At 43.8% G+C, this 26,117-nt stretch overlaps 1 protein-coding gene across 15 annotated transcripts; it reads right to left on the bottom strand.

Annotated features, from left to right (window-relative positions):
* Nucleotides 1–1,983: 1,983 nt before the first annotated feature.
* Nucleotides 1,984–26,099, bottom strand: ATG13 (autophagy related 13). 15 transcript variants are annotated; one of them, XM_087746140.1, is made up of 21 exons: nucleotides 25,728–26,096; nucleotides 22,609–22,833; nucleotides 22,445–22,513; nucleotides 22,240–22,329; nucleotides 20,130–20,211; nucleotides 19,210–19,290; nucleotides 18,438–18,557; nucleotides 17,969–18,015; nucleotides 17,278–17,418; nucleotides 16,173–16,213; nucleotides 15,549–15,645; nucleotides 15,101–15,199; nucleotides 14,268–14,358; nucleotides 11,749–11,847; nucleotides 10,682–10,792; nucleotides 9,432–9,565; nucleotides 8,114–8,231; nucleotides 7,320–7,397; nucleotides 6,899–7,015; nucleotides 6,319–6,447; nucleotides 1,984–5,070 (listed from the first exon to the last, which is right to left on the bottom strand). In XM_087746140.1, exons 5-21 carry the CDS (start codon nucleotides 20,196–20,198, stop codon nucleotides 4,993–4,995), a joined length of 1,650 nt encoding a protein of 549 aa, XP_087602266.1. In that variant the 5' UTR covers nucleotides 20,199–20,211; nucleotides 22,240–22,329; nucleotides 22,445–22,513; nucleotides 22,609–22,833; nucleotides 25,728–26,096; the 3' UTR covers nucleotides 1,984–4,992. The 15 variants fall into 15 exon arrangements, with proteins under 15 accessions (XP_087602266.1, XP_087602263.1, XP_087602262.1 ...); XM_087746137.1 differs by having other exon boundaries at nucleotides 22,445–22,528; XM_087746136.1 differs by having other exon boundaries at nucleotides 22,445–22,532.
* Between the last annotated feature and the right edge of the window lie 18 nt (nucleotides 26,100–26,117).

Here is a 26,117-nt window from a genome sequence, read left to right on the forward strand (position 1 = left end):
TGTTAACGCTTGCATTTCTAAAACTGCATGCTGCTTTTCAGTTTTTATTACCGATAAGCCACCCAATTAAGGGCTTCCCAGTGTTGCCAGTTCTCCTTCCTCACGTTGACATTATTCAGCGTGACTTGTGACAAGCTGTCAGCCATGTACCAGAAGGCAGAGGTATTTTTGGCATCTGTTCACAGGTAATACTTTGCATATGCTCCGTGTAGTCTGATTTGTAAATTTATTCACCTGCTGTAACTTACTGGACAGTACTTCAGTTCTAGCCTTGAGGGGTTTGCTACTTATTATTTCTCTGGGGCTTTTTCATGTGGATGGTGCTTTTGGCTATAGCCTATGATTTTCCACCCCTTGGACTGTGGTGGCCCCCTGTAATGGGGCCAGTATGGTTAATATGCTGACTACACAGCGGTATCTCCAACCTCCTGGAGTGCAGCAGTTGGTCCCATCGCTGGGCTTGGTGACGGTGACCTGCCGCTGCTGAGGCTGTGCTGTGGCAACATCTGCTCTGGCCTCGGAGGAGCTCGGGAGCAGACAGGTCCCCCCGGCAGGGTGCTGCAGTTGGCAGGACGTACGCTATGTGCAACCACACAGACGGTACTTAACACAGCGCGAACACCATTGCAACTGGATGTGTTTTCACATGTAGCTGCCCTGTGGCCTTAAGGACATTATTCTGAGAACATTTTTTGTTTTATAAATACATACAATAGGCTCACAATTGGATGGTATTTCATTGTTCACGACCTCGGTGATTAATCATCCTTCTATGACTGTTTACTTTTTCACTTCTTTGCTGATGGTTTTTCCAATCCCTTGTCTTACTGCTGACATGGTAAAGAGGGCAGATACTGAAGGCCCTGTCGTAAGGCCCAGATCCCACGGGATGGTTTATGTGAGTTTGCCAGCAATTCATCTCTCCCCACATTGTGCAGTGTCTTTTGTAAGTGCAGGAAATGATACTCATAAATACACACACATAAACACGCATGTAAGGTAGATAGATCAGTATCTATAAGGTTGCAATGGGATACTCAATTTACTGTGTTACCTCCTGAAGATAAGATTAAGAAAAGATTGCTTTTAATAGTTATCCTTGTTCCCCAGGCTGGAATATTTCCCTTCATAGAAGCTTCCAGTATATGCAGTCATTTTTCTCTCTTTTTTTTTTTTTTTTCCCCTCTCCATCCTTGCCCCTTCATCCACTGTCTCTTCATAATAACCAAACACCCTTTATACTGCAGCTTAAATCAGCAGTTGTTATACTTACACATAGGTTTTTACCATCTTGTCTTTCCTTTAAAGGGAAGGTGTTAGCACCTTACATGGCATCACATTATATAGGGTTAACTTTAAGCAATACTAGAATACAGCTGTGAAGTTTGGTCATCGGAGAGGCATGAACTACATGCTGCAAGCAGCACGCTCTTTCACCAGCATTTCTTGCTGCTGGGATACCCACACGAGTTCTTTCCACATCTTATTAAGTCTCTTTTAACTCTTCTATGAGATCAAAACATGCCCACGCTCCTTTTAAGCATGTAGTAGCAACCAAGTACAATGCAAATTCTGCTGGTTTTTTTTTTTTTTTTTCTTTTCCCACCCCTTTCTTTTGGAGACAAGTTAGTATGTCAGCTGGGGTGGTACATCCAGGTAATTTGGTTTCCCGGTTCACTGGGGAGGTCACGAGGGCCGAACACTGTGTGACTGTTCCCCACGCCTGCATTTGGGACCAGCCAGGCGCCTGTTCTGTCTCTTCCTCGCCATCGTTCTTCCAGTAAGGTGGTCTCACCAGGATCCTGCTGACTACTCCAACTGTGAGGCACCAGTGCGTTTCACCCTCTCTAGTAGAGGCAGCAACCTGTTCCATCCTGCACTCACTGACAGGCAGCGCTCTGACCATCCCCTTTCCTGGAGGAGGAAGCGAGGGGTTGGGACTGTCCCAGACCTGTCGGTGCACGTGGAGAAAAGCACAACTAGTGTTGCTTACGTAAAAGTTTTATTGGAAATTCTTTGAATACTTGAAGTACATTGGAGACTATTTCCAAAACAATACAATTTAGGAGCCTTCCCCTTCACCCAAAGTATCTGTAAATCAGCAGCTACATACATACTGTCCTGAATATCGAATCGAGCAGACAGCTGCTAAAATAAACAGCCTTCATAACACAATTTGTGGCAGGCCACAGCAGCAGCTAGATCTTTCCTGAAGCAGAGCGTTTGTGCAGTGGTCAGGGAACTTGGAGCCTAGATGCAGCAACTACGTGTTGACACTGAGGAATGTCCAGAAACGAGGCACATAACTCAGCCCTAGAGAATCTCTTTATTGCTATGGCCATCCAGCTCAACACTAGCAGCTTATATAGGCAAATTTCCAGCCTTTTGAAGTAGAAAAAAACGTGCCACACTGACGTTTTGCCTTCCTTATGAGATGTGGGAGGTGTAGCCATGTTAGGAACTGCAGCAACAAATGAGCTCAAGTATGCGGCTCAGGGGACTGTCTGGGCAGGATGAGCAAGAATGGCATGCTTTCTGCCAGCTCCATAGCTTGTCAGCGTGAGAAGAGGACAGCAGTAGCACTGGCTGGCTGAATTTCAACCTAGTCTATTCTTCTCCATGAATACAGTGTGAACCAGCACTTTACCTCTGCTTTCTCTCTGCTGCTTTGCAGCCCAGATCGTATCACTTTCCCCCGCACAGCCTGTATGTTAAGAGAAAGGTGACCGCAACCACCCGTCTGTGAGCTACTTCCTACAAGGTTGGCAGAGACCAGCTTCCTGAGCAGAGGCGAGAGCCAGCCGATCCGTTAATTCCTTGTGTTCCTGCACCCTTCTGTCCACCTGTAAAACAAGGTGGCTCTGGCTGTGGGGATCAAGTATTTGTTAAAGCCCGTGTAACTTAAGCCCTCATGAGCTGTTTATCTTGGAAGCTTTCTTAAATGTTTGTGCATCTTATTTTGCAAGGACTAAGCAATTTCTGTGTGAGGTTACTGAAAAGTTGAATGGGTTGGGTAAGCTAAAGAGGTTCTGGTGGGTAGCTTTCCTTCAATAAAGCTCTTACCTTGAGTTTTAGAGCTCACATGGCCTCCCACCGAACACATCACAAGCAAAAAGCTGGTAAAGTTCAAAGCATTGTGTTGCTCTGACCTTACAATAAGCTCTATTCTGAACTTGGTTCCTTGCTCTAGCAGTGGCACAGCAATAGTGTTCTAGAGATGAGGTGGGGTTCCCCTGTCAGCTGCTAGCAATCTCTTTCAACTAAGAATGCAGGTAAGTTGAAGAAGCTGCCACATTGCACTAGCTAGAACGCTGGTTACTCAGGCACTCTAAGGAAATAAAGATGGTTCCTCAGTACTGAGGCAATACAGCCCCACTTCTGGAGAAAGAAAGAAAAAAAAGTGTTTTAGGACAGTAAGGGGTCTTGCAGTTGCTCACTCTAGTTACACGTGGGAGGAGGAGAGAGAACCACAAGAAGACCTACCTTATCTAAGTTTCTGTTTAGTGTCACTGTTTCTCCTCCCATCCTTATACCAGGGAAAAGACACGCAACAGCCAAATCAACCACAAAGCACTGCCAGCCAGTCACGCTGTTGATAGCCAGATCATTACAAAAATAAAATTTCAGCTAATCAAAAGCCAGCTGATTAAAAAGTACCATAAGCTCCCCAAAAATGTGCTTCTTTAAAGAAGCTGCCTTCTGAATGGCTGAAGAACACTGCAAATTCATCCATGCCTATCAGAATACAGCTTTTTTACCAAGTCCCTGCCACTCCACTCCACTGATGTGTGCGTTTCATTCTATCAATGGGCCCTGACTGGATGTAATGGACACATAGTCCCCAAAACAGAGTATTATATTAGAATATCTTAGAAAATAAATATCTTGGATATTTTCCTGCAAAGAGAGACCAGTCTCACTGGCCAGGGTTCCATGGCACACACTGCTGTCTGCAGTGATCCAGGGCAGAATGACCTGCACTACTACATGAAAACAGAACGTCTTTTAAATATAGGTTTCTTTAAAAGCAATAAATATTTCTTGATTCTTAAGATCATCTATTAACCATAAAGCAGGAAGGTTTGCAAGGGTTAGAGGAAAGAATCTTGGACTAAGACTCCTAGTTACATAACCCTAAAGAAATAGGATTCCTAGTATTTACAGTTACATTTCAGAAGCAGAGACTATGAATTCAGCATCATCACAGTTGCTACATGCAGGCTTGCCAACAGTCGACACTGGTAAACTCAGCATGGCCGAGTGTCGGTACACTCAGGAAGGAAATATGGAAAGCGCTTCTGTAGTTTCATCCCTGCTTATCGGCCAGTGTAACAGGCGGCCTCACACAAAACGACTGCGTAGAGACCCAGTTCCTTAGGAGCAGGAAAACAAAGGTAACTGTATTACACAGGTCCCAAAGCTGACGTCTCTGCCCGGGCTCCAGGCACTCACACTGAAGTCAGGATGAAATGCCCCGTTCTGCGGAATGGGTGTCCTGGACTCAAAACTGTTGAATCTGCTGAACTCACAGACCCTGGAAATGAGCCAAAGCCTTCTGTGCTCTAACAGGATCAGAGACTGTAGGAAAAAGTCTGTTAGCAAGGAGCTATACCTAGGGAACTTACACCATAGGACCTTTGGAGGAAGCATATGGCAACTTTTCACAAAGCCCCTCCACACAGAACAGAGACTGAGGAGAAAATGTTTCATAGATTGGAGTTTGACTTCCTGTGTCCCTACTGAAGTCTCAAATTCAAAACTGACTGTGAGTGGGAAAAGCGGTCCAGAACTATGTGGTGGTGTAGTTGAGGAAAATCAGCAGATGAGGTGTATCTGCTGTTGAAGAGAGCAATCAAAGAACGCTCACTTGATGGAAGAAACTAGTCAAAGTGAGACAAAAGGCAGAGCAGGGGCAATAGAGATACTTGTTGACGTCATTCTCCAGGATGCTTTGAGGAGGAAGAACTGCTGCAGCAAAACTGGAAAACAGCTTCACTGCAAGGTTTCTACAAAGGCATCAAACTCTTTGACATTTTTCTCGTGGATTGCCAGCTTCTCTGGTAACGAGTCCTGGAAGGGTAAAGAAGGGTGCAGATCAGGGCTTATTCACAGCAGATAAAAGGAAGCTTTAAAACCCACACTCTAAGGTAAAAATCCTGAGTCAATCAACCCCTCTCCACTGCTCTGAGCTCCCCTTCCCACGTGCACAAAACCAGGAGTCCTCTGGCAGCATCCAGCAAGTGACCCTGAGAAGGGCGCTCTGCCCAGAGCGTGTTTGTTCTGCAGGAACAGTAGGTGCACCGGGGCCTCACCCTGCGCAACTCCCACCTCCAGCTGCAGCACGATAACCTGTTGATGTCACTGCCTTCATCAAGGCACTTGCAGCTCTTAGCCTTTGGTATTCGTTTTCCCCCAGAGTATGTTACAATGCCTGCGAACCCAATCTAGCACTCACCCAGACATGACTTTAACCAGCCACACCAGGATTTTACCTCTGCTCAGGCTGCAAGATCAGGCCTAGTTTGCCACTAAGTTTGACGTGTCAGAGGTAGGATTAGTTTTGGGGGTTTCAATGACAGCCACAACAAGCACGCGGCAGCAGCTTTCAGCTTGAAGTTAAACACACCAGTTTCAGAGGCTCAGGTGTGCCACAAACAAATTTGCATTTGTCTGGAACGTATTGGGAAGGACCCTCTTTGGGCAGGGTCTCTCTTCTGAGGAGTACAGGAAAGACAAGGACCTGTTGGAGCAGGTCCAGAAGAGGGCCACAGAAATGATCAGAGGGACGGAACACCTCTCCCATGAGGACAGGCTGAGAGAGTTGGAGTTGCTCAGCCTGGAGAAGAGAAGGCTCCAGGGAGACCTTACTGCGGCCTTTCAATACTTAAAGGGTGCTTGTAAGAAAGATGGGGACAGACTTTTTAGCAGGGCCTGTGCCGGTAGGACAAGGGGTAATGGTTTTAAACTAAAAGAGGGGAGATTTAGACTAGATATAAGGAAGAAATTTTTTACAATGAGGGTGGTAAAACACTGGAACAGGTTGCCCAGAGAGGTGGTAGATGCCCCATCCCTGGAAACATTCAAGGCCAGGCTGGATGGGGCTCTGATCAACCTGCTCTAGTTGTAGATGTCCCTGGTCATTGCAGGGGGGTTGGACTAGGTGACCTTTAAAGGTCCCTTCCAATCCAAACTATTCTGCAATTCCATGAAGGTATGACTTTTTTCAAACTAGGAATAGGGAGAGCACTATAAAGTACACAGGGAGAGCATTATAAAGTACATATGATTCCCACAAACAGAAATTTCAGGGTTCCATACCAAATCCTCTGCCATGGACTGTGCTCCAATGTCAATGGAGAGGCTGCTGAGTTGAGGGGGGTTCTGAAACTCACGGTAAAACGTCCCCAGGTCCATTGGAAGAATGTCATCTTTTGAAAATGCTGGTTTCTAGAATCAAAGATACTGCTGTTAATTCCTATTCAGAGACATTGGCTTTCCTTTTGCCAGAATCTCATTACCTGCTATCAGTAAACATCTTGGCATTACAACTGTTGCTGCAATATGCAGACTAAATAACTGAAGAACAGCCAAGATCTGTGCTTGCCGGAGCACTTGGAAGAGAGCATTTCCTTGGAATCTGGTTCCTTCACGCATTAGAGAGAGGACACCAAGCCCAGGTGTTGGTAGGGAACTGAAAGAGTATTTAATTTGTAGCTGTTGGTTCTGAGTATCAGTGTCTTTTCAGTTTTGGGACTGTCAAGCTCTGGTTTGGAACTGTGAATCATGGGTCTTTTCCACCCACATTGAAAAGTACTCTTACATCATTTGCCATTGTACCAGCACCTGAAGCCCATCTAAGATGCAGGTGTTATGTGAGAGCACTGATGAGGGCACTTACAAAGTCAATCATAACAAAGTCATCATGGGTGTTCCCTGTGCTGCTGCCACTGGAGCCCTCCGAGTGTAAGCTGCCTTGTAGAGGAGATTCAGTTTCTGGGGAATCAGGAGGATTGACCTGCCCAAGAAATCAAAGATGGTGAGTACTGATCTTATGGTCATGTCTGTCTGTGTATTTTGACAGTGTGGGGGCAGTTGGTAGGTTGGACAATGAACACGTGCTACAGCAGGGGCAGCAAACACATACTGTTATTTGCATGTCCAGAGAGCCCAAGACTCAACATGGGAGATTTCTTGAAACCAAACAAATCTGAACAACTAGTTCTTTGCTCAAAAAGCGGTGTATTCAAGGCAGGGAATAGCACAGATGTTGCATAAGGGATGCTGAGAAGGCACGTATTATACCTCTGGAAGAGGCTTACCATGGGGTCGTTATCTTCCAGCTCAACATTCTTGGGAGCAAACATGGCAAAAGGAATGTCTAAGTTGGCCATGGTCACCTGAGGAGATTCAGCAAACAGAATTTCACTAAGATGCTCTGCTTACACAGCACAGAAAAGGATACTGGAAGTCTTTGTCAGGCCTGCTAAAAATTGCCAAAGATGACGTCAGCAGCTAGGCAGGAGGCTGACAACCTCATTTAAAAGGCATAACATAGAGAGATTGTACTCAGCTGACATAACGCAGATACATACCCTGAGGTGGGATTGATTATGTACATCTTGTATAATATAGGCAAGAATTAACGAACTACAAATTCAAACAATTCTTCGTCCATCCAAAAGGCCTAGAGGAGCAGCCCTAGGAACTGGGCAGATCTCTAAGCTGCCCTAGCTGAGCTTAAATGCTTGCTTACTAGTGATGAACTCCTCTACTGTATGTCCCTTCAAGGAAGGGAGGCTTGCTACCAGCTTCCCCAGTTTATGAACCGGCGGTAGTGGCAGATCATTGTGAGACCCAAATGGAGTACCAAGTCTTCCATACTCAAATAGTGTGTTGGCAAAGTGGGGCAAATTCTTGGCTGTCACATCCCAAGAGGATTTTATGAAAAACAAGCCTGGGTCAAGACCTTGTAAGGAAATGCAGCAGGCAGGAATATATACTCTCAGTCTCTGAGGTTGCCCTGGCATGGGGGTGCTTTTTGCTCCTCTGTGTAGGAACAGATGGGAAAAGCAGGGTATTATGGTGCCCTCCGAGAAGATCTACAGCTAGTTACCTGGTTAATGGGTTTGTTGACAAAAGCTCCCACCTTCCGGATAAAGATGGTCTCCAGAAGGTCATGTGGGGAGCCACACTTCCCTTCGCTGCTGTTTGATACTGTTTCTGTGTCCTCGCTGGGGGAGGAAAGTAGACTAATCAGTAACTCATGGCACAAACAATATAGACAAATCACATGCTTTACAAGTCTCCTTCATTTTTCTGGGTTTAATCCTAGCATTGGAAGACGGACAACAGAATCTCTGTCCTTGTACCACACCTTCCTCCTCAGTCCTGAGCACAAAAGGGGAGTGGGACACTTGTGGAATCAGATTTGTGTTCAAAGCTGGATGAAAACTATTTAGTTGAATGAAAAGTTGCTGCCAACTGAACTAGGTTTTTCTTTTTGTAGATGGTCTTTTAACTTCAGAATGTGCAGGTTCACAGTAATTCCCGTTCGTCACTATTATTTTTTCAGTAATACAGTAGTCACAGATCTGTCAGGAGATGGGGCCAAGAACCAGAATTGTATCTGTCACTCAGGTCACAAAGGCAGCAGTCTAATACATCACCACAGCCACTGCCAGTATGATTCATTCACTGCATGGCTATTAGTTATTTCTAGGACCTGTTTTTTTTCCTACCACAGGTATTCAGAACTTTAAAACAACAACAACAAAAAAAAGGCTGAGTCTTCTGGCAAGAGGACTACTTAGATAGCATGCCCAGAAAAGTGCTAGTGCAACTATGACTTTTGGTTTCCTCGTAGCAAAATCTCTGCTTAAGGTATTTGACTCAGACCTATGTGACCCCAAGAGGGACTTCACAAGAAATAAATATGGTGACCACCCAAAAAAAAAAAAAATTTAATTAGCTGAGAGAGAAGTGATTTAGGACAGTTTCAGGTTGCATTGTTTCCTTTTAAGTAACTTTGTGCCTAAAGTTTCTTAATAAAATAGTGAACAGATTTGTGGTAACTACAACTGTTTTTGGTAACAATTCACATTAAGTCTCTGAAAAATTTAAGACTCGCTTGTGAACTTACTTCATCTTGTTGTTTTACAATTAGCAAAAACAGAGAGATTAAAAAAAGATAAAATTGATAATAAAGTTGACACAATAGAAGTTGCAAGGATGTTACAGTGACTAGCAGGTGTAAGTAGATGAGCAAGATCATTGTTTGTAGAAAGGCTGAGAAAGCTGCTAGTTGTTTATGGGGATGGGAAGACAGTAGTTATACTACAAACAATAGATAAAAAGGGGAAAACAAAAAGTTTTATCTTAACAGGATTATAAATGGGCTAGCACAAGTGGTGGATCATCTATAACCAACCTACCTACTAGAAGGAGTAGCTGCTGAGTAGTGGACTCCATCCAGTGGGGTGCACATCCTCTCTTGGTCAGCTTGAGTGCCATGTGCTGGCTGGCTAGGAATCGGGGGAACTCCCCCCTCTTTGCCTGGACCAATCAACTGAGATGGAGAGGAACAGTCAAGTTGGAGATCTCAAGATCAGGTCAACACCACAGTGCCATACAGAGCAGATTCCATCGTATTGGAACTAAGCTGTGGGGTTTCTGGCATATGACGGGGCTCTAGCCCCCATGAGGCTGAGAGAGGTGTCAAGTAGAAGGTGATCACAACAATACAAACTCTTTTTCAATCCCTTCCTGCTCCACTCCTCTCCATTTCAGGCCTGTTTTACACTGCAGAGCTCCCTGGCCATAGGTCCTCTGCTTCAAGTGGGGGGCAGAAATCATATCCTCTTGCTACGACCTCATTGCTCTCTACAGCCTCCTGAGGAGGGGAAGTGAAGAGGGAGGGGCTGATCTCTTCTCCCTGGGATCCAGGGATCGGACACGCGGGAACGGTTCAAAGCTGCGCCAGGGGAGGTTTAGACTGGACATTAGGAAGCATTTCTTTACCAAGAGGGTGGTCAAACACCGGAACAGGCTTCCTAGAGAGGTGGTCGAGGCCCCAAGCCTGTCAATGTTTAAAAGGCATTTGGACAACACCCTTAATAACTTGCTTTAGCTTTTGGTCAGCCCTGAATTGGTCAGGCAGTTGGACTAATGATCATTGTAGGTCCCTTCCAACTGAAATAGTCTCTTCTATTCTGCCATCACTGTGTCAGCAAAACTAGTGTAGCAGCAACATCACAGGCAGAAAAAGACTTCTGTCAACTTTGCTTATTTGTCTGACAAACAGATGCAAATATGCCAATATGGACGGTCAGTGTATCCTACGTCTAGGCTACAGTGCTGCGCTTGGACAGCTACAGGGGCAGCAGCTCTGTAAGACAGCTGAAGTTTGGAATCAGTGACGTGCTGGTGCAGGCAAACAGGTCTGGTGCCTGCTCTCTTGGCGCAGTTCTTCCACATGACCCCTACCCCAGTGAAGTCAGGGATGCTGAAGAGCCAACTCCCAGCTCCTGTGCAAGTTGTGCTTTCTTTATATTGACTTTACATTCTTTTCATTCCTGACAGACAGGATACCAGTGCATGCACTAGTTTCAAGGCCTCTCTCAGATGTGCAAGTGACACAAACGGTTGCAATACCAGCCACACTTGTTCTACCCTCTACAAGTACCTGGTGAGGGTGTGCAGCATTCAAGCCACCAGCAAAGAGTACAGGATAGCCCATGTCAGCTGATCCAACTCCCAGGGCAGCAGGCTGATAGGAAAGACGAGAGCTGGAAAGCTAAGAAAGAAGAGAAAAAACAAGAAGGGCAAAGGGAGAGGAGAGAGGAAGGGGAAGGGGAATGCCCCACAGTCTGAATAATCATCAGTCACTGAAGAAGGAACAGGAAAAATCAGAGGCACAGCACAGCATTTCAGGCTGGCAGAAGGATGCTAGATTTTTCATTGGAATCAATAATGAAGGTTATTACTCTAAAAAGTTCTTATTGCAGGGGACTAAGTCTGGGCCTTGACAAAAAACAAGACTGGTTTCCTACACACATAGGAAGAGGCTGTGCCAGGTATGACTGACATCCAGTCACAGGGTAGCTCTGCTCTACAGGCCTGTTTAGCATACTGGAAAAAACACGAATGCCATCATCAACTTACTAAAGAGCTAATATTTAGTATTTTTTTTCCCAAAGCAACTGCATTATCAACTGTTTGAACCCATTCCTATTGCACATTACAACAGCTGATCTTCAAGGCCTGTTCAAATAGCTTCAGCCAAAGAATAGAGTCGCATAAATGTGCTAGGTAAAGAGAACTGGGAAGGTAACCCTTGCGAGATTGCTTTAGGAATGAAGTGGAACCCAGGAGAAGTTCCTTACACACCCCAGGCAGAAATCTAGCTGGTCGGATTAAATAAAACTTTCCTGTTTTAGCTTGCTTGACCTCAAGAGAAACACTTCTTTCAGAAAACACTCAGCACTGTGCCTTACTACTTGTGTCTTTCACTAACAATCCTTGCAACAGCTGTTGTTTATTTAGGGGTGCTTGTCCTGTCTTTGGGAGATCTTTATCTGCAAAGGCATTTAAGCAGCCAGTCTCAATAATATGCCTGGCCCATTTTGGGTTCACCAGCCTTTCCTATGCACAACAAACATTCCACATTGTCAAATTTGTACTTTCCTGTATTTGTTCTGTCATGCCAGAACTATATCTGGCCATGTATAGCATATTCTATTGACAACTCACTTGATGTGAAAAGGCCAGTCCCATCACTGGGACCTTCAAGGTATCCGTCACCACAGGAGGAGGGGTCTGAAAATGTGCCTTTGTGACAGTAAAAACACACTGTGCACAGACACAGACACACAGAGGAAACAAGGAAAAGAGAGAGAGTGAGAGAGGGGAGGGGGAGAAAGAGAGAGAAGGACTTCAGAGAAGAACTATAAAGAGTTGGATGAACTGAATGCTAGTGAAGAGGTTTTGGCTGCAGCAGCCACACCTACACATAGAGCAGAAGTCTCAGTATTGCCAGAAGCACATTCATTTTGTAAAGAATTGACTGTTTTCTAATCTCAGTGAACCCTTCAACACAGGTAATATTTTAGACTCCAGTGAACACTACCAGAAAGTAACTGCCAGAGACTCTGTTCCACAGCTAATTAGAATTAGTACCAGCCAATTAGCAAGGAGAAGGCTGAGTGGATGCCAGAAAAAGCCGAGAGTAATTTTTTTTTGAATATACAATTACATGTATTTCAATAGTCTCCATCCATAGATACTCCTAATCTTCTGGCATTCTGAGGGATCATATCTTGGCAGGTCTGTACTGTGCCCTTAGAATACAGGGGACCCAGACTAAGGTGCAATTCAAACACGTTGATGTGAAGAGAGAACTCCATCACCAGGAGTGATGCTCCCGAAGTAAACAGTCTCACAGAGGGTACTAATGCAAAAAAGGAGAATCCAAACCTGCCTCAGTCCCATACCTTCTCCCAGTCACTTTCCTACCAACAGTTTTCAGTTTTAGGAAAGCTTCATTTCTAGCTATTATCCATGGCCAGACTTCCTCCTGAATTTTGGGCTACTCCATAACATACACAGACATGCTATGCAAGTTCACAGGGAGAAGGTAACACCTATTCCCTTGTATCATGCAGGTTAGGCCTCATTTCTACTGGGAAGACAGGCAGAGATTTGTAAAATTTGCCTACAGAACCACACAGTTCCCAGTATTTTCCTACACATTAAGTTGTATATAGAAAGCTGGAGAAAGATATTAACTTTTTTTCCCCCTTCTAATTTACTTTAGAGACTGCTCTGCCAAGACAGCCTTACAAGTCTAAGTGTGGTAACAAAGACTGGCAGTTGCTTTATAAATAAGCGCACAGCATATGGCAACTATGAGCCACAGGAAAGGCAAGAATGTACGCTCATACTTAACATGAATCCTCAAGGTTCATCTGGTTTCATAAAGCTTTTCCCCTCAGTGACAGCAAAGCTTCATGTTCCCTCGGGAAATGTCAGCTTCAATATATTTACATACACTATTACTGTTAAGTAACACTGGCAAGAGCAAACCAGTGGAAATTTCCTAATGAAACCTTTTGCATTTAACCCATTTTGTGAAAAGGCTGGACACAACTCAGCCACAAACTTGTCTCCTGAGCTGTGTATCGCAAAGTAAGAAAAGCTTTATTCCATCAGACTTACCGTGAGTGCTGGCTCATTAGTTCAACATTGCCTGATGCCCTGTCACCCAAAATCCACTTGGCACAAAAATGCTTCCTAAGAAAAGCTCATTTCTAGCTCATTCATACAGTAGAATACATTGCTCTAAACCAGTCATACTGATTCCTCTGAAGCAGTGGAAAGACCCATAGCAAATTCTTTCAGTTTGGAACAGCATTCCAATTATACTTCATTCTATGTTTCACATCGACAGCAGAAGAGATTTAGAGCCTTTAGATTGTCTTTAAAGATCAGTAAAGCCATCTGCTTGGCTGGAGGCAGGACATTCCTGAATATTTAAAGCTACAGGACAACTGCAAATCTGGCCAAGTCTTCAAAATAAAGAATTGTGGAGTCAGATATATAAGGACAGTAAAAGAAGGATGAATTGGAGTTTCTGTTTTTTTGATATTCAGAAGGAAACCATTATCTATTTATTTTAAAATTGAAACTTAAATGAAATTTGCATGGGTAGGTGGAAGTACAGAGTATTAAGTCCTTAGTTCAATACTATGACCCAGTTTGTTTGCTGATACGTATTCCTGCTGCCCCAACTAGTTTTAGATGGTCCAACAAATAACGGCTTTTGTCTTTTTCCTGCTTTTCCATCTGCAATGCAGAAAATATGACTGTGCTATAAGCATTTTCCTGATATTTCGTTGTTTCTTTCTCAATGTCAGTCTCTTACCTCTACTTACGCTCCCTGGCATCAATCTCTTGAATTCCTCTTCTTACAGTATCGGTATGTGAATGTGTAAGTACACTGCTATCCTCTTCAAGTACACCTCAGCCCAGCTACAGGAGTAGGTTCTTTTAAACTTTCTCAGTAATTCCATCTTTCTAGTCCCCTAGCATTTTGCTGAAATTAGTATCTAACTAGGTTTTACTCAGAGTGTAACGATATAAATAACCCACACATGAAATTTTAATTAGCAGCAGAAGGCTGCCTGTTTGCCCAGTAGTTGTTGTAGGAGTATGTACACTACCCTAACAGTGATTGTTCTACCTAGCAGTAAAGAGAGACTGGTTTCTCTTACCTGAGATGGAGGAGAGGTGGAAAAAGACGTGGTACACACTTCTTGGGAATCTTCTACTGAGGGGTATACTGCACCATTGTCCTCACCAGCTCTAAAGCAGCAAGAAAATAAACGCTTTCTAACTGGAAATATTCCTTAAAACAAACAAATAGTAAAACACACTGGGACAAACACTGCAGGGAGGTTGAGAGTATTTGGGTGGAGCTGAAAGGAGAACTATGAAGGGCTCTCATCTACTTATTAGAACTGAGGAAAACAAGGTATGAAAACTTTAATTTTCCCCAGGCGCTCCTCTTCTACCCCCAAATAGAAACAGTTCCCTCTGTTTTTTTTTAACTAAAGGTTTTGTTATACCAGCTAATGCTACTGGCTTTGGTGTTTACAGAACCATTGTCAAACAATACCACTGGTCCCAATCTGAGTGCCCTCACGTGCATTTTGGAGAAGACAAACCTCTCATCTACAAAGAGAAATTCAACTCTGATCTTTCCCCAGTGGAAATATCTGGAGATGCATGCCTCTCGACACATAGTTCTACAGCAGGATTAACTGTTACACTTTCAAATTCCCAAAGGCAGCCAAGGTTAACCATCCTTTCTGTCCAAGTGCTTCTGTAAGGAATTTGGGAAAATACTGGGGCTTGCCGCACTCAGTCTTCTAGATGTGAGGAGAAAAACGGCACCCTTCCTCATGTGCTCAGCCATGTCAATTGATTGACACTAATCCTCCAGTCTCCCTTCCCATGCAGTCAGCAAATAATGGAAAAGGCTTGGTATTTGGGCATAACTGATGCCTTCACCACGGCCCATGACTTCAACTCAGTATTTCCTCACCTGTAGTTGCAGGGATGCATGGGTGAAGAGCTGGGATAGGGACGGTCCACAAAGTGATCAATGATAATCCCCATGATAGGAGGGGTCCTCTCAAACTGCCTGCAAGGCAACAAGCAATGGTGTTATTGGCTTTTTCTCTCTACTCTCCTCCCAATTCATGGTGCCCTCACAGAAAACCCTTGTGCCTGTTAATGGGACCAGAGCATCTTTACAATTCAGCCCTGCAACTCCAAGCATGCATCAACAATTTGGAGTTCTAGAGTCTGGCTCAGGGCTACCCAAATACTCCCCTTGCTGCAAGACTTAAGCATGAGAGGGAGTATTCTCCCTGAAGGAGAATCTCAGCAGGAAGGGATAAGCAGAAGGGAAAGATTTAGGGGCTCATAATATGAGGGGTTTAATAGTACATTATTGTAAAACAGTTTCTGGCATGATCACGTTTTCTCACCTGGTTGACATGAAGGCGAGGTTGATTCTGTAGGCACAAGACAAAGTGATGGTGCCCACTGGGGTACCCACTGTCCCAACACGGACTGTCTGGAAACCTACAAGGTTAAGGGATGATTATCAGTTTCACTGATTATGTTCTACGCTTTTCTGAGGTTACGTTATCTTATTTCTACAGTGTTTCCGTTATCCCTTGCAATCTGAACTCCAAAGACACACATAGAACCCATAAGAAAACAGCAACACTAAGTTGCCTTGCTGGTAGGCTTCATCTACAAGACTTCTGATGTTGCTTCCTATCTTGGTCTAAAGTATTGCTCTGAAGTGCTTCTTGTTCCTGAGTAGATCATGATCTCCTTTACCAGTCCTGCCCCTTATCAACATACTTCCATATTCTTATTTCAGTTTCAGATCACTAGAGTCAAAATGGCAATCACCCTAGATTTTGTCAAAGTACCACCACTATACTGTCACCTTATGACATGACCCTTCACTGGCAGATCCAGATAAAAAGCATATGTAAACCTCAGACTTCATTTTCCCTATGGCACTTAGGAATAGTAATAAATGCTAGCCAGTATGGAAAACAGTTCTGCTCTAGTTTGTATGTGTTGCCTAATCATACCTTCTCCCAAGCCACTCAGTTGCACTTCACCAAAATATATCCTGCAGGAAAAGGAAAGAAAAGGTATTAGGTCTATTGGGGACATAATGCTATCCTTATTCCTTATTTAATTTTATGAGTTGAAAGGCTGGAACTACTTTTCTTTATAAAAAAACCCAAAAGAAGTGGCTAGAATGCCTACCTCAAAAAACCTTCCAGCTACTTCAGAGGAAGACATGTCACGTAAAAAGAAAAAGGAAGAGAAAACACTAGTCTAATCAGAAATTTTTCTTTAAGTTTTTTAAGCCTCTGTGGCAAGTCTACAGTTCAGAGCAAAAATGTGAAGTGATATAAACTTCATGGACAGGTCTGAGTCTAAAAGCTGATACTCATCACACAACATAAAAGATTAACTGTGCTGTAAAAGAGACCTGCTCTTAAGTATATGCCAAACCAAACGCAGGCAAAAATGAAGAAATGGCTGGGATTTCTTTTTAAGTTCTCGGCTGTGCAAATGATAACAAACCTGAGATTTAGAATCATCTAAATTAGCTATGCAAACATGTCAAAGCCTTTTCTGAAAGCCAAAACTGAAGACTGGAAGGTGATAACCATGAACCACAAGCCAGTCCGATCTCACAAGCTAAACAGAGTTGAACTCAGTATTTGGATGAGTAAACTGCAAGAACTACAGGAAGTGGAGCTGAGGATGCATCTTTAAAATGGCATAGCAGGAAAGAGTCTGAACTTATACTGCAAAAGTATGCATTGCAGTTGTGTGCAGCGTAGACAGGCATTTATCAAATACAGGCCAGACACTGAACAATTGGATGCTAATAAGCAATTTAACCAGTGCTTGCATGTAGAATTTTTGTACTCTTCTCAACATGGTAGGCAAACCATACTTCATAGCCTGTGCTTAGTTTTTCTTTCAATGGCTCAAATGGAGCCTATAAGGTGATATATAGTCCAAAGTTCTCTTCTGTCACTGATCAGTAATAGTTACATCCAAATATTTTGAATTTATTATCACTCATCCCTTTTTACCACATTTGTAGCTGCACTGTGCAAGTCTAGAGTCTCTACTGTTTGTATTTCCAGTGCGGAATCTCATATTCTGCTTTACCTGTACAATATTACATATTCATGGCCTTGTTTCCTTGAAAGTCTGTAGGCTGGAGTTACCCTGGTTATAGCAAGCAAAGACTTCAGCAGTAGAGACAGCCTGTTGTATACAGTGTATGAAACTTTGATTTCTTTGTCACACCTATAGAAAACAACGGAAAAAATTAGTCTTTTGTTCCCAACTAAGTCATTTGGTTTTGTTTGTTTGTTTGGGTTTTTTTAATTTTTTAAACCAAAATTAGGCTGGGCCAATTGTTTAATGTCAGTTTTATTGCCAAAATGATAAAACAAAGCCCTGGTGTAGCTAGCTGTTATTGACCAATCAGCTAAGAGTCCTACTTCAATCTAATCACCTGTTGTAGAAGTAATTGCTGAAAAATGCCATGCAGCCTTCTACTGGACAGAAGCATCTTTTCAGTATTAAAAACATTTGTCGTTACTGAGTATATGAATTCTTGTATCTGAGGAAGCTAGTTGTAATGGAAGGATGAACAAGGAATAAAATTACTAGTTTATTTTCTTGACACCAATATTAAACAGTTTGCTGCAATAGACAAAGAGGAGACTTCCCTCTGAAGTGTCCCAGGCCACACAGCCAACATGTGCTCATTCGTCACCATGGATCGAGCACGCTGCCCATCAGCTAAAACAAACACACACACACACAAAGGAAGTGTGAATAATGCACTTACTTTTCATTCATTTCTAGACACCAAATTTCCAGCTCCATGGAGTCCCCCTGGATCAGAGACAGGATGGCAAAGGCTCATTTCAGAACACAAACCTTTTCACATCTCATTAATGATCAGCAACACCTCTCAATGAAGATGTTTCTTCTGGCTCCCACTTTCTTGTAATGCAACAATAGAAAAAGGTGCACTGGAAGTCTCACTGCACAATTAGATCACCTGAGGGAATACCTTCCTCAGAATGGCCAAGCTCTTCATGGTCTAAGAAACTAAATTTTGCTGCTCTATCATTTGTATGTTTGGCCTCAGATATTTGCAGTGAATTGCTTCTGTTAAACAATACATTTCTTTTCATTAGCATACAACCTAACTTCATAAACAAAGACATTTTCACACAGTCTTGGACTAAAGGGCAGGAGGTCACTTCAGACTCAGGTAAAAAAAATGGCATCTATTTTGACTCAGTTCTCACCTCTGAGGTTTTGAGAGAAATCTCCACGCACATAGACCGTCCAACAGCAGGTAGTTGTCCTGCCAGGGCTTTCTTTGCTTCATGAGTAACCTCTGGTATATCTTTGATTGCCAAATTGAACTGCAGAATCAAAGAGACGATTCATTTTTTTTATTTCTTTGAAAAACTGCAGACAGACTCATAGACCCATATATAACATACTAGGTCAGCATCCACTGAAATATTTATGAAACAGAAAATTCCCAGATGGGCTCAGGCTTTTCATATTTGCAAACATTTCCTTGGCTGCTAATTCAAATGTTTTTCTTGCTCCTGCCATAAAAATCATGGTCCTTTTCCCTCACTTGAGTCCTGTCTTCACCCACAGAGTATCTTGAGTCTCTTCAATTTTAATAAAGCCCATTACTACAAAGTCCTGAATGGCAGAGTTGCAAACTCCTGACAGAAAAGAACTCATCACCCCACCCCCAGCAGATCTTGGAAATGCGCCTTAGCTGGCAGGAGTTGCTGAGAGGTATCATTTATCTCTCCTCTAATCAGCCCTTAAGAGCCCAGAGTGATATGTGACAGAGTTGCATGTGAACAACAACAACAAAAAAACCCCCCGCACCACCAATGAACATAATTGAATGTAGTAGTTATTCTATGAATAGTTATTATAGTCTGCACAAGACTATAACAACTACATTGTGTTCTCAACACACACGCACGCATGCGCACGCACGCAAAAACCCCAACAGTTATGGAGTTGCTTTAAAAAACATGACTTTACCCAGTCAGAGCCTGTTGGGGAGGATGATGATCGGGTACAGATTTTCTCTCCAAGTCGGGCCTGGACAATTACTTGTACCGTCTGGAACAGAAAGGACAAGATACACACTTGTGTTCTGAGCTCAGCAGAGCCCTCAGTTCAGAACCTGAACTAGATAAATTCCAAGTAAAAAAAATGAAAGGGCTGACCAGGATGTAGAAAAGTAGAGTTTGCTATGCTAATCTTCAGGTCTAATAATTTTTAAATTATTACACGTAATAGGTAAATGTATTTCAGACAGAAAATCATTTTAAGTTGACCTTTCTCTGTAATAACATGAAGTGACTAAGTCAATTTTGCGATCAGGAATTGCACAGTTTTCGGTAATACTGAAACAAAATTTACAACTATATCCTGAACCTGGACACATAAATGAAGTCAAGTGAATCTGTATGTTTATAACATAGCCGTTGTCAGAGTATCTACTTGCATCTATGTACCAAGCGAGGCCAAATGTTATAATTATGTATCAACATAATTCAAAAGAACATTCTGGTATTATTGCCTTTGGATGCAATATAAAAATTTAGATAGGCTGAAAAGAAAGAGTGGAGTCCAACAGAAGATACTGCCTAACAGCTGGATGGTTAGATGTGCTGATAGGAGCCCAAAGCTGACAGAGGTGTGACATGCCTGTAACTGATTCTACCGCAGGACACTTCTGGGGGAAGGAAGAGGATTTGAAGGTAGAAAAAAGGGGAAAAGATGTTTTTCTAGTTATTCTCAGGAATCTCCTAAATATGACATCAGCTTTTCTTGCTTTGGTCTTTAGCAAAAACAAAAAACCCACCCAAACCCCAACCATGTTACTCTAGCCACAGCAAGTATGGCTTTTCTTAAAGAAGAAAGAAGAGGCATTTGCCCACAGGAGAAAAAGTTACCTTTAAAGCAAAAAATTTGATGAACTTGTCCAGGTCCTTCCTGTCCTGGGAACTGAGATCAGTGTCCATTGCATATGGGAACCTGAAACACAGCACAGGTGTGGGAATGAAGTTTTCCTTCAGCTTTCTGTTTGGATTTCAAGATTTCAAAATATTTTGCCATTAGACGCTACCTCAAAAGAAATATGCACCAAAGGCCTCTGCCTATCAAAATCCAAACATGCTAAGAACTTTGGGGGGTAGGTGTGAGGTATAAACATGCATGAATAGTTTATCTGGTCAGTGCAAAAGATACTAGAAAAGAAACAACGAAGGGGGCTCACAATTAAAACTGGGTACAAGTTCTCCAATTTTGCTAGCTTAATTAAAAAACAAAACAAAACCAAAAAAACCCAAAGCACCCCAACACCACACTGACTGGATTCTATACCAAGCTATCCATCAGACATGGCAGTCTGCTTCAGAACTAATATATCTTCAGTTATCAGCATTGGTCAAAACCAAGCCAAATTGTTTTCTTGAGTCTGAAATTCTAAAAAATGTATTCCAGCAGTATTTCAGCAGATACTGAAATCTATGTAATAACCCATTGCTGGAATGGGCTACACTGTGTCTTTACTTCCACCAAATAGTACTTGCAGTGAACCTGTACAGCTACAAATTTACCTACAACCAACTGAAAAGACACATTTTTGCCAAGGGATAGACCAAAATTCTCTGTTCACTTCTCTTGAAAGCTCTGACAACAAATACTTAGCTCCCACATTCACACTGCCTTGTTTTTCAAAATACAATTGTTTCTAGCAATACAATGAACTTGCACAGTGCCTGAAGCGAGACAGGCCAAAGCACTGATCAGATTTCTGCTGCCATCATGTCACACGGCCTGGGATAAATCACAATTTTTCTGTCTCTGTTTCTTCACGTGTAAGTTAACAATCGTATAGAGACCATGGGGAGGAATGCCTTAATTAGCAGCATTAATTGTACTTTTTGCTCATAAGCCTTCAAAGTATTAAGTCACTCCTAATTCCTGTTGCTGTTTTTGTTTTGAGACAGCTAATCGCCCTGAAGCAGCTTCTCAAACATCACGTATTTACGGAACGCGCTGCTCATCACAGAAACGTCAGTGGTCTAAGGTCAGTGAGCACGAGCAGCTGCTGTGCACAAGGTTACTCTACTCAGCGTCCAATCTTTAAGCAAAGACTGAACTTGCAGCAAGGTACGCTATTTATACAAATTAAAGTTTAGCAGGACAAAGGGGCTAATAGCCCTGTTCAAACAGAAAATATATAATCTTTAGTGACTATGCACATTCAGAACTTGTATTTAAAGTATCTCACTTAATAGCAGTAAATGCCTATTTTAAGTAATACTTTAGGAGCATCATCCAAGAAGGGCTGCTAGATATTGCAATTTATAGAGCATTTTATAGAGAAGAGTGCTGCTTTCTGAATGACTCGATAAAGAAAGCTGGACATCTAATATGGTTGAAAGTTCCTAGGCTACATTCATACTGCATCTCCTAGCACTGTACTGTTCTCATTACAAATTATAATTTAATTTGAGAACTAACACCACAAGCGACTCAACATTAGATGCATTATCCAATTATCCTTTGGATATTTTAACCTCCTTATCAAAAAGTATTACACTTTCTTTCTCTGCCTTTACCTCCTCTAGACAGAGATTACAGATCTTTTCTGCTGTGGGAGGGATGCAAAAGGAAGTCAGGACTTAAAGCGCTAGATGTTTAATTGATGCGGCACTCTAACTTAAAAAAATAAGCTTTTAGTATAGACACTTCCCACTACAAAAAATAGGCGAGAATGATCTGTTAATATTCTTTTGACTTAACTAAGTAAAGCACTGTAAGGGTCGAGGGGACCAGAGATTGACAACAAAACCTGGCTGATATGGGCAATAAAATACTGCATTAAAAAAATACATCTTTTTCTCAGCGAAGAGAATGCTGACAGTTAAATACCAAGAGAAATCAAATTAGCTTTTAATGTGAAAAGAAGTGAGAGGGCATTTCTATGCGACCCCTGGAGAAAGGTGCAAGGAAATACAAATCCTGATGTTGTAGGAGAGCTGTCAAATAAAGCACCTGCATTTGCCTTATGGGGCTGGAAAAGAATTCTGGTATTGACTATTGCGAGACATTCGGGAACTAATAGAAGGTGATAGGCTCACTGGTCTGTTAAGAAAGGAAACAAAGCAGATCATCAGCACGGTTCTCTGTGCAGTATAGAAATTAATTCTAATGACTATATACCCAAATATCTCTAGAGAAACAGCCACCAGAGCCATACCTTAGATTCAGGGTTCAAAGAACGAGAGCTTCATGGTTCTGCCCTGCTGCAGCAGAACTGGGATTCTTCCTGTAAGATCTCAAACTATCTGTAACATTCACGAAACATTTGGAGATTCACACTCTTACCTCTCAAGCTCTAAATGCCAGCAACAGTTGACTCACCAGAGCCTAAAGTAGAGCAGAACGTATCAGGCAAGGTTTCCTGTCAGGAATCTGTAATTTCAGGGGGAAACTGGGACCTTGGAACTCAGCTCCTGACATGTCTAAGGGCTGTCATCTGACGACCACCATCTCCTCGTTTTTGCAGAAGGGCCTCTGGTGATTACCTGAGATCTGCTAAGGCTTAGGACAGCGGTCACCTTTAGAATCATTCTTGATAAGAAGGGCCTAGAATTACAGCAAACATTTTATTTACAAAAATGCCTCGGTGCCCTCAGGTTAGCTGCCACCAGCTGACCTGAACAGGAAGGAAATTCTTTAAACTTAGTTCCACCAAACTCATTCAACTTCTCAGGTCCTGTAGGTTGCAACGCCAGCATGGCTCCTTGTTAAGTGCCTGTATCCGGGCATATGCTTATTTTAAGGAAGACGCTGTCTAATTTTACCCTGAATAACAACTAGAAGGAAATAACCTTTGGTCTAGGTTAGAAACCCACAGATGACTGATTCCTCCTCAACCAAGTAATCCCTTAAGTAAACCAACACCTCACTGCTTTAGCCTTACACACAGACTGTTCACAGGTAAAAACAAGCATCTTGGCCACATGGCCTTTTGCTTTGTCTCCCTCTTCCTGCAACATCCATTTTCATCCTATTGCCTTTATTTATCCACCTTTGTCTCCACTTTTCTCTAAACAGAAACAGAGACAGATGTTCAAAGGAGAACTGCCACATGTGGCTCTTTTGACTAAAGCCTTATTCTTTCTCACAATGTTATGAGGCAGAGAGGAATACTAGGCTTATCTAACAGTTTAACATCTAAGCATTGTGCCTTATACACTCTACTGGTATTTATACTCTCCTTCTCCAAGGAGAAGGACACACTCGCGTAAGCTGATGACACCCTATTTGCATGATGCAACGAACTGCAAGAGCCCGCCCCTTCATGCCTCGGTACAGCCCAGAGAAACTACAGCCACCAGCATGCCACGCTCCAGCCCGACAGCAGCAGCCCCGCTGTCTGCAAGTACCTGTAACCCGGGCGCACAACAGGGGCACAGCAACACCTGGGAATACTTGCGCTACAGTACGTGTTTCATACGTGGGAATTTAGCCTGTTTGGCATTCGCATACATAAATGGGAAAGGAGGAGAAGCACCTGACACATACCAGGCATTATTATTGCTGCTGGGGAAAGTATATACAGGCTGCTTCCATCACCTCCCTCCTCCGAGATTTCACTCTGAGCCGTGGCTGCTACAACTTAAAGTTACTGTGCTTTCCTCTCAAGCAGATATTTACCAATGCAAAATAATTACTGATGGTTCCTATCCCCGAGTGAAATTTAAAAGACCAGAGGGAAGAAACAAGAAGGGCTGCCGCTGTAAGGAGAGGGCTGTGGACAGCTCTCATCCCAGCTGTACCTGACTGTGCCCCCCAGAAGGGCTCCTTGTCCCTACCGCTCTTTCAGAACTTCTCTGTTAATACAGGAGCCACACGCAATCTCTGAGGATGTCCTGTGGGAAGCTCCAGAAAAGCCTCGTTGAATCATGCAGGTAAACAAGAAGCACATATATGTTTTTGAAGCTTTTAATAGAGTGCCTTTGATAAATAGGCTTGACTGCCAGGGAAAACTTTCCTAGAACATCCCCTTCAATGACCAAGAAGCTTCACTGCAAGCAGGTATTTTGAGCACATTAATAAGCAACTATAAAAAGATCTCCATAAAGACAGCGCTCTGTTTCAAGGCTGGGCCTGCAAGTCAAACTCCAGTATCCTACAATTACTTAAAATTAATCTCCATTTTGCCTTCTTAGTAGGTTAGTCAGAAACCTGTGGAGAGGGAGGGAACATTTCTAAATTTTAAGGTGTGCCACTCTCATTCTTTACAGTTTATGGATTTTTTTAAAGAGAAGACTAGATTCTAGCAGAAAACCCGTTTCACATAATATAAATATTCTGATGAAATCAAAGGTTCTGTAGTTCACTATATGGTTACGTTTTGACTGATAAACAGGCAATTTTTCCTGCTGATCAGGATATAGATTTACTTCACAACCAACAAATGACTTCCCAGCTTAGGAAATATCTCACTAAAGCCAGCACTGCCAGCTCCACTGGCTTAGAAACAAAATTAAGTAATTCCTGTTGACTGGCAGTTACATTCTGTACTTCCCTAAGGTCTAAAAATGGTGTCAGATCAAAGGTCCATCCTCTCATTTTGTTTGTCAGGCCAAAGCACACAGACTAAACCAGAATCTGCTTCTACGTTCCCTGTACTACAACCAGCAATATAATCACCAGGTCTCAACTTCGGTGTGAATACGTGTTCAGGAAAGTTGAGATTATACAATACCATTTCAGCAAAATAAGGTGACCCTCTATGATCCTCCTGGACATCTAAATACAGCCTGGCTCATCTGAATGACTTATTTCTGCTACAAGAAGGAGGGCTGCACCAGGTCAGGCCACTTCTGTAATAACTTGGAGATGCTCTAAATTTCATTTGCATAGCCCACTAGTTTTCAGCTAAGGCAGAAATTTACCATGTTACAGTGTGCCTAGTCACACTGCCTTCGAGATTTCTAAGCAGGCAGTCTGTAGGCTTAGTCCAAAGTGTCCCTTTTCTACCTGATCGCTGAGATGGAAGGTGTCTCTGCCCCCACCGAATCGGTGCGAATGGCTCCGGCGGTGCCCTGGGAGCGACCGCTCTGACAGGACAGAAAGATGCGATGATTTGTAAGCCCCCGATCTTTCCCATCGGACAGCAAACTCACATGTTACGGGAAGACTATACAACGGACCACGGGGGCTGAAGTTCTACCATTTCTAACAGGCTCTGGAGCATTTTGATTTTAAAAAGACACCGCTTGGAGAGATTTCAGCGGGCCGCATCCTGCCCGCCCGCCGCCGACAGCCACCAGCCGTTAGGAAAACAAAGCCCAGCCCCCGACCCCAGCCAGCAGCGAAGCGAAACTAAAAGGGCGACGCGAAGCCGCAGCCCAAGGCTTAAGACCCACGCCGCCATCCCCTCCCTCGCAGGGCCCCCGCAGGCTGCCGGAGCCCCCGCCCGCTGCGCGGCCCCCCCCGGCCCCGAGACCCCCCCGCCCCGGCCCCGGTACCTGCGGGGGGGCGGCAGTGCTGGCGGCGCGGCGGCTCATCCCGCGCCGAGGCCCGGCTGCCCGAGGGGGGCCCGCCGCCCCGCTCCCCCGCCGTGCCCCGGCGTCTCCTCAGCGCCCCGCCCGGGCACGGAGGGGGGGTCCCCGCGGCCCCGGGCCCGCTCCCGGCGCCTCCAAGCCCCAGGGGCCCCGCGGCCGCCCTGGGGCTCCGGCCGGCGTCCCTCCTCCGCCTGCCTCCTTGGTCGCGGGCCCCGGCGCCCGGGCTGGCGGGGGCTCGCCGCGGCTGTCAGCGCCCGTGGGGGTGCGGGGCCGGCGGCGGGGGTCGGGCTGCCGCCGCCCTCAGTGCCGCGGCCTGCGCCGCGCCGCCGCCATCGCCGCCGCTGTTTGTTTTCA

Source organism: Nipponia nippon, unplaced genomic scaffold (genome assembly GCF_047370975.1).
Source record: "Nipponia nippon isolate SJK-2023a ecotype South Korea unplaced genomic scaffold, ASM4737097v1 scaffold_10, whole genome shotgun sequence".
NCBI classification, from domain to species: Eukaryota; Metazoa; Chordata; class Aves; order Pelecaniformes; family Threskiornithidae; genus Nipponia; species Nipponia nippon.

Excerpts from the sequence above, each read along its gene's own strand:
- ATG13 (XM_087746142.1), bottom strand. The coding sequence starts at position 20,198 with ATGGACACTGATCTCAGTTCCCAGGACAGGAAGGACCTGGACAAGTTC. Across the intron at positions 18,016-18,437 it reads TTTCTCTCAAAACCTCAGAG|GGGGACTCCATGGAGCTGGA; the intron begins GTGAGAACTGAG and ends TCTCTGATCCAG. Across the intron at positions 9,566-10,681 it reads ATGCTGCACACCCTCACCAG|TTGATTGGTCCAGGCAAAGA; the intron begins GTACTTGTAGAG and ends TCTCCATCTCAG.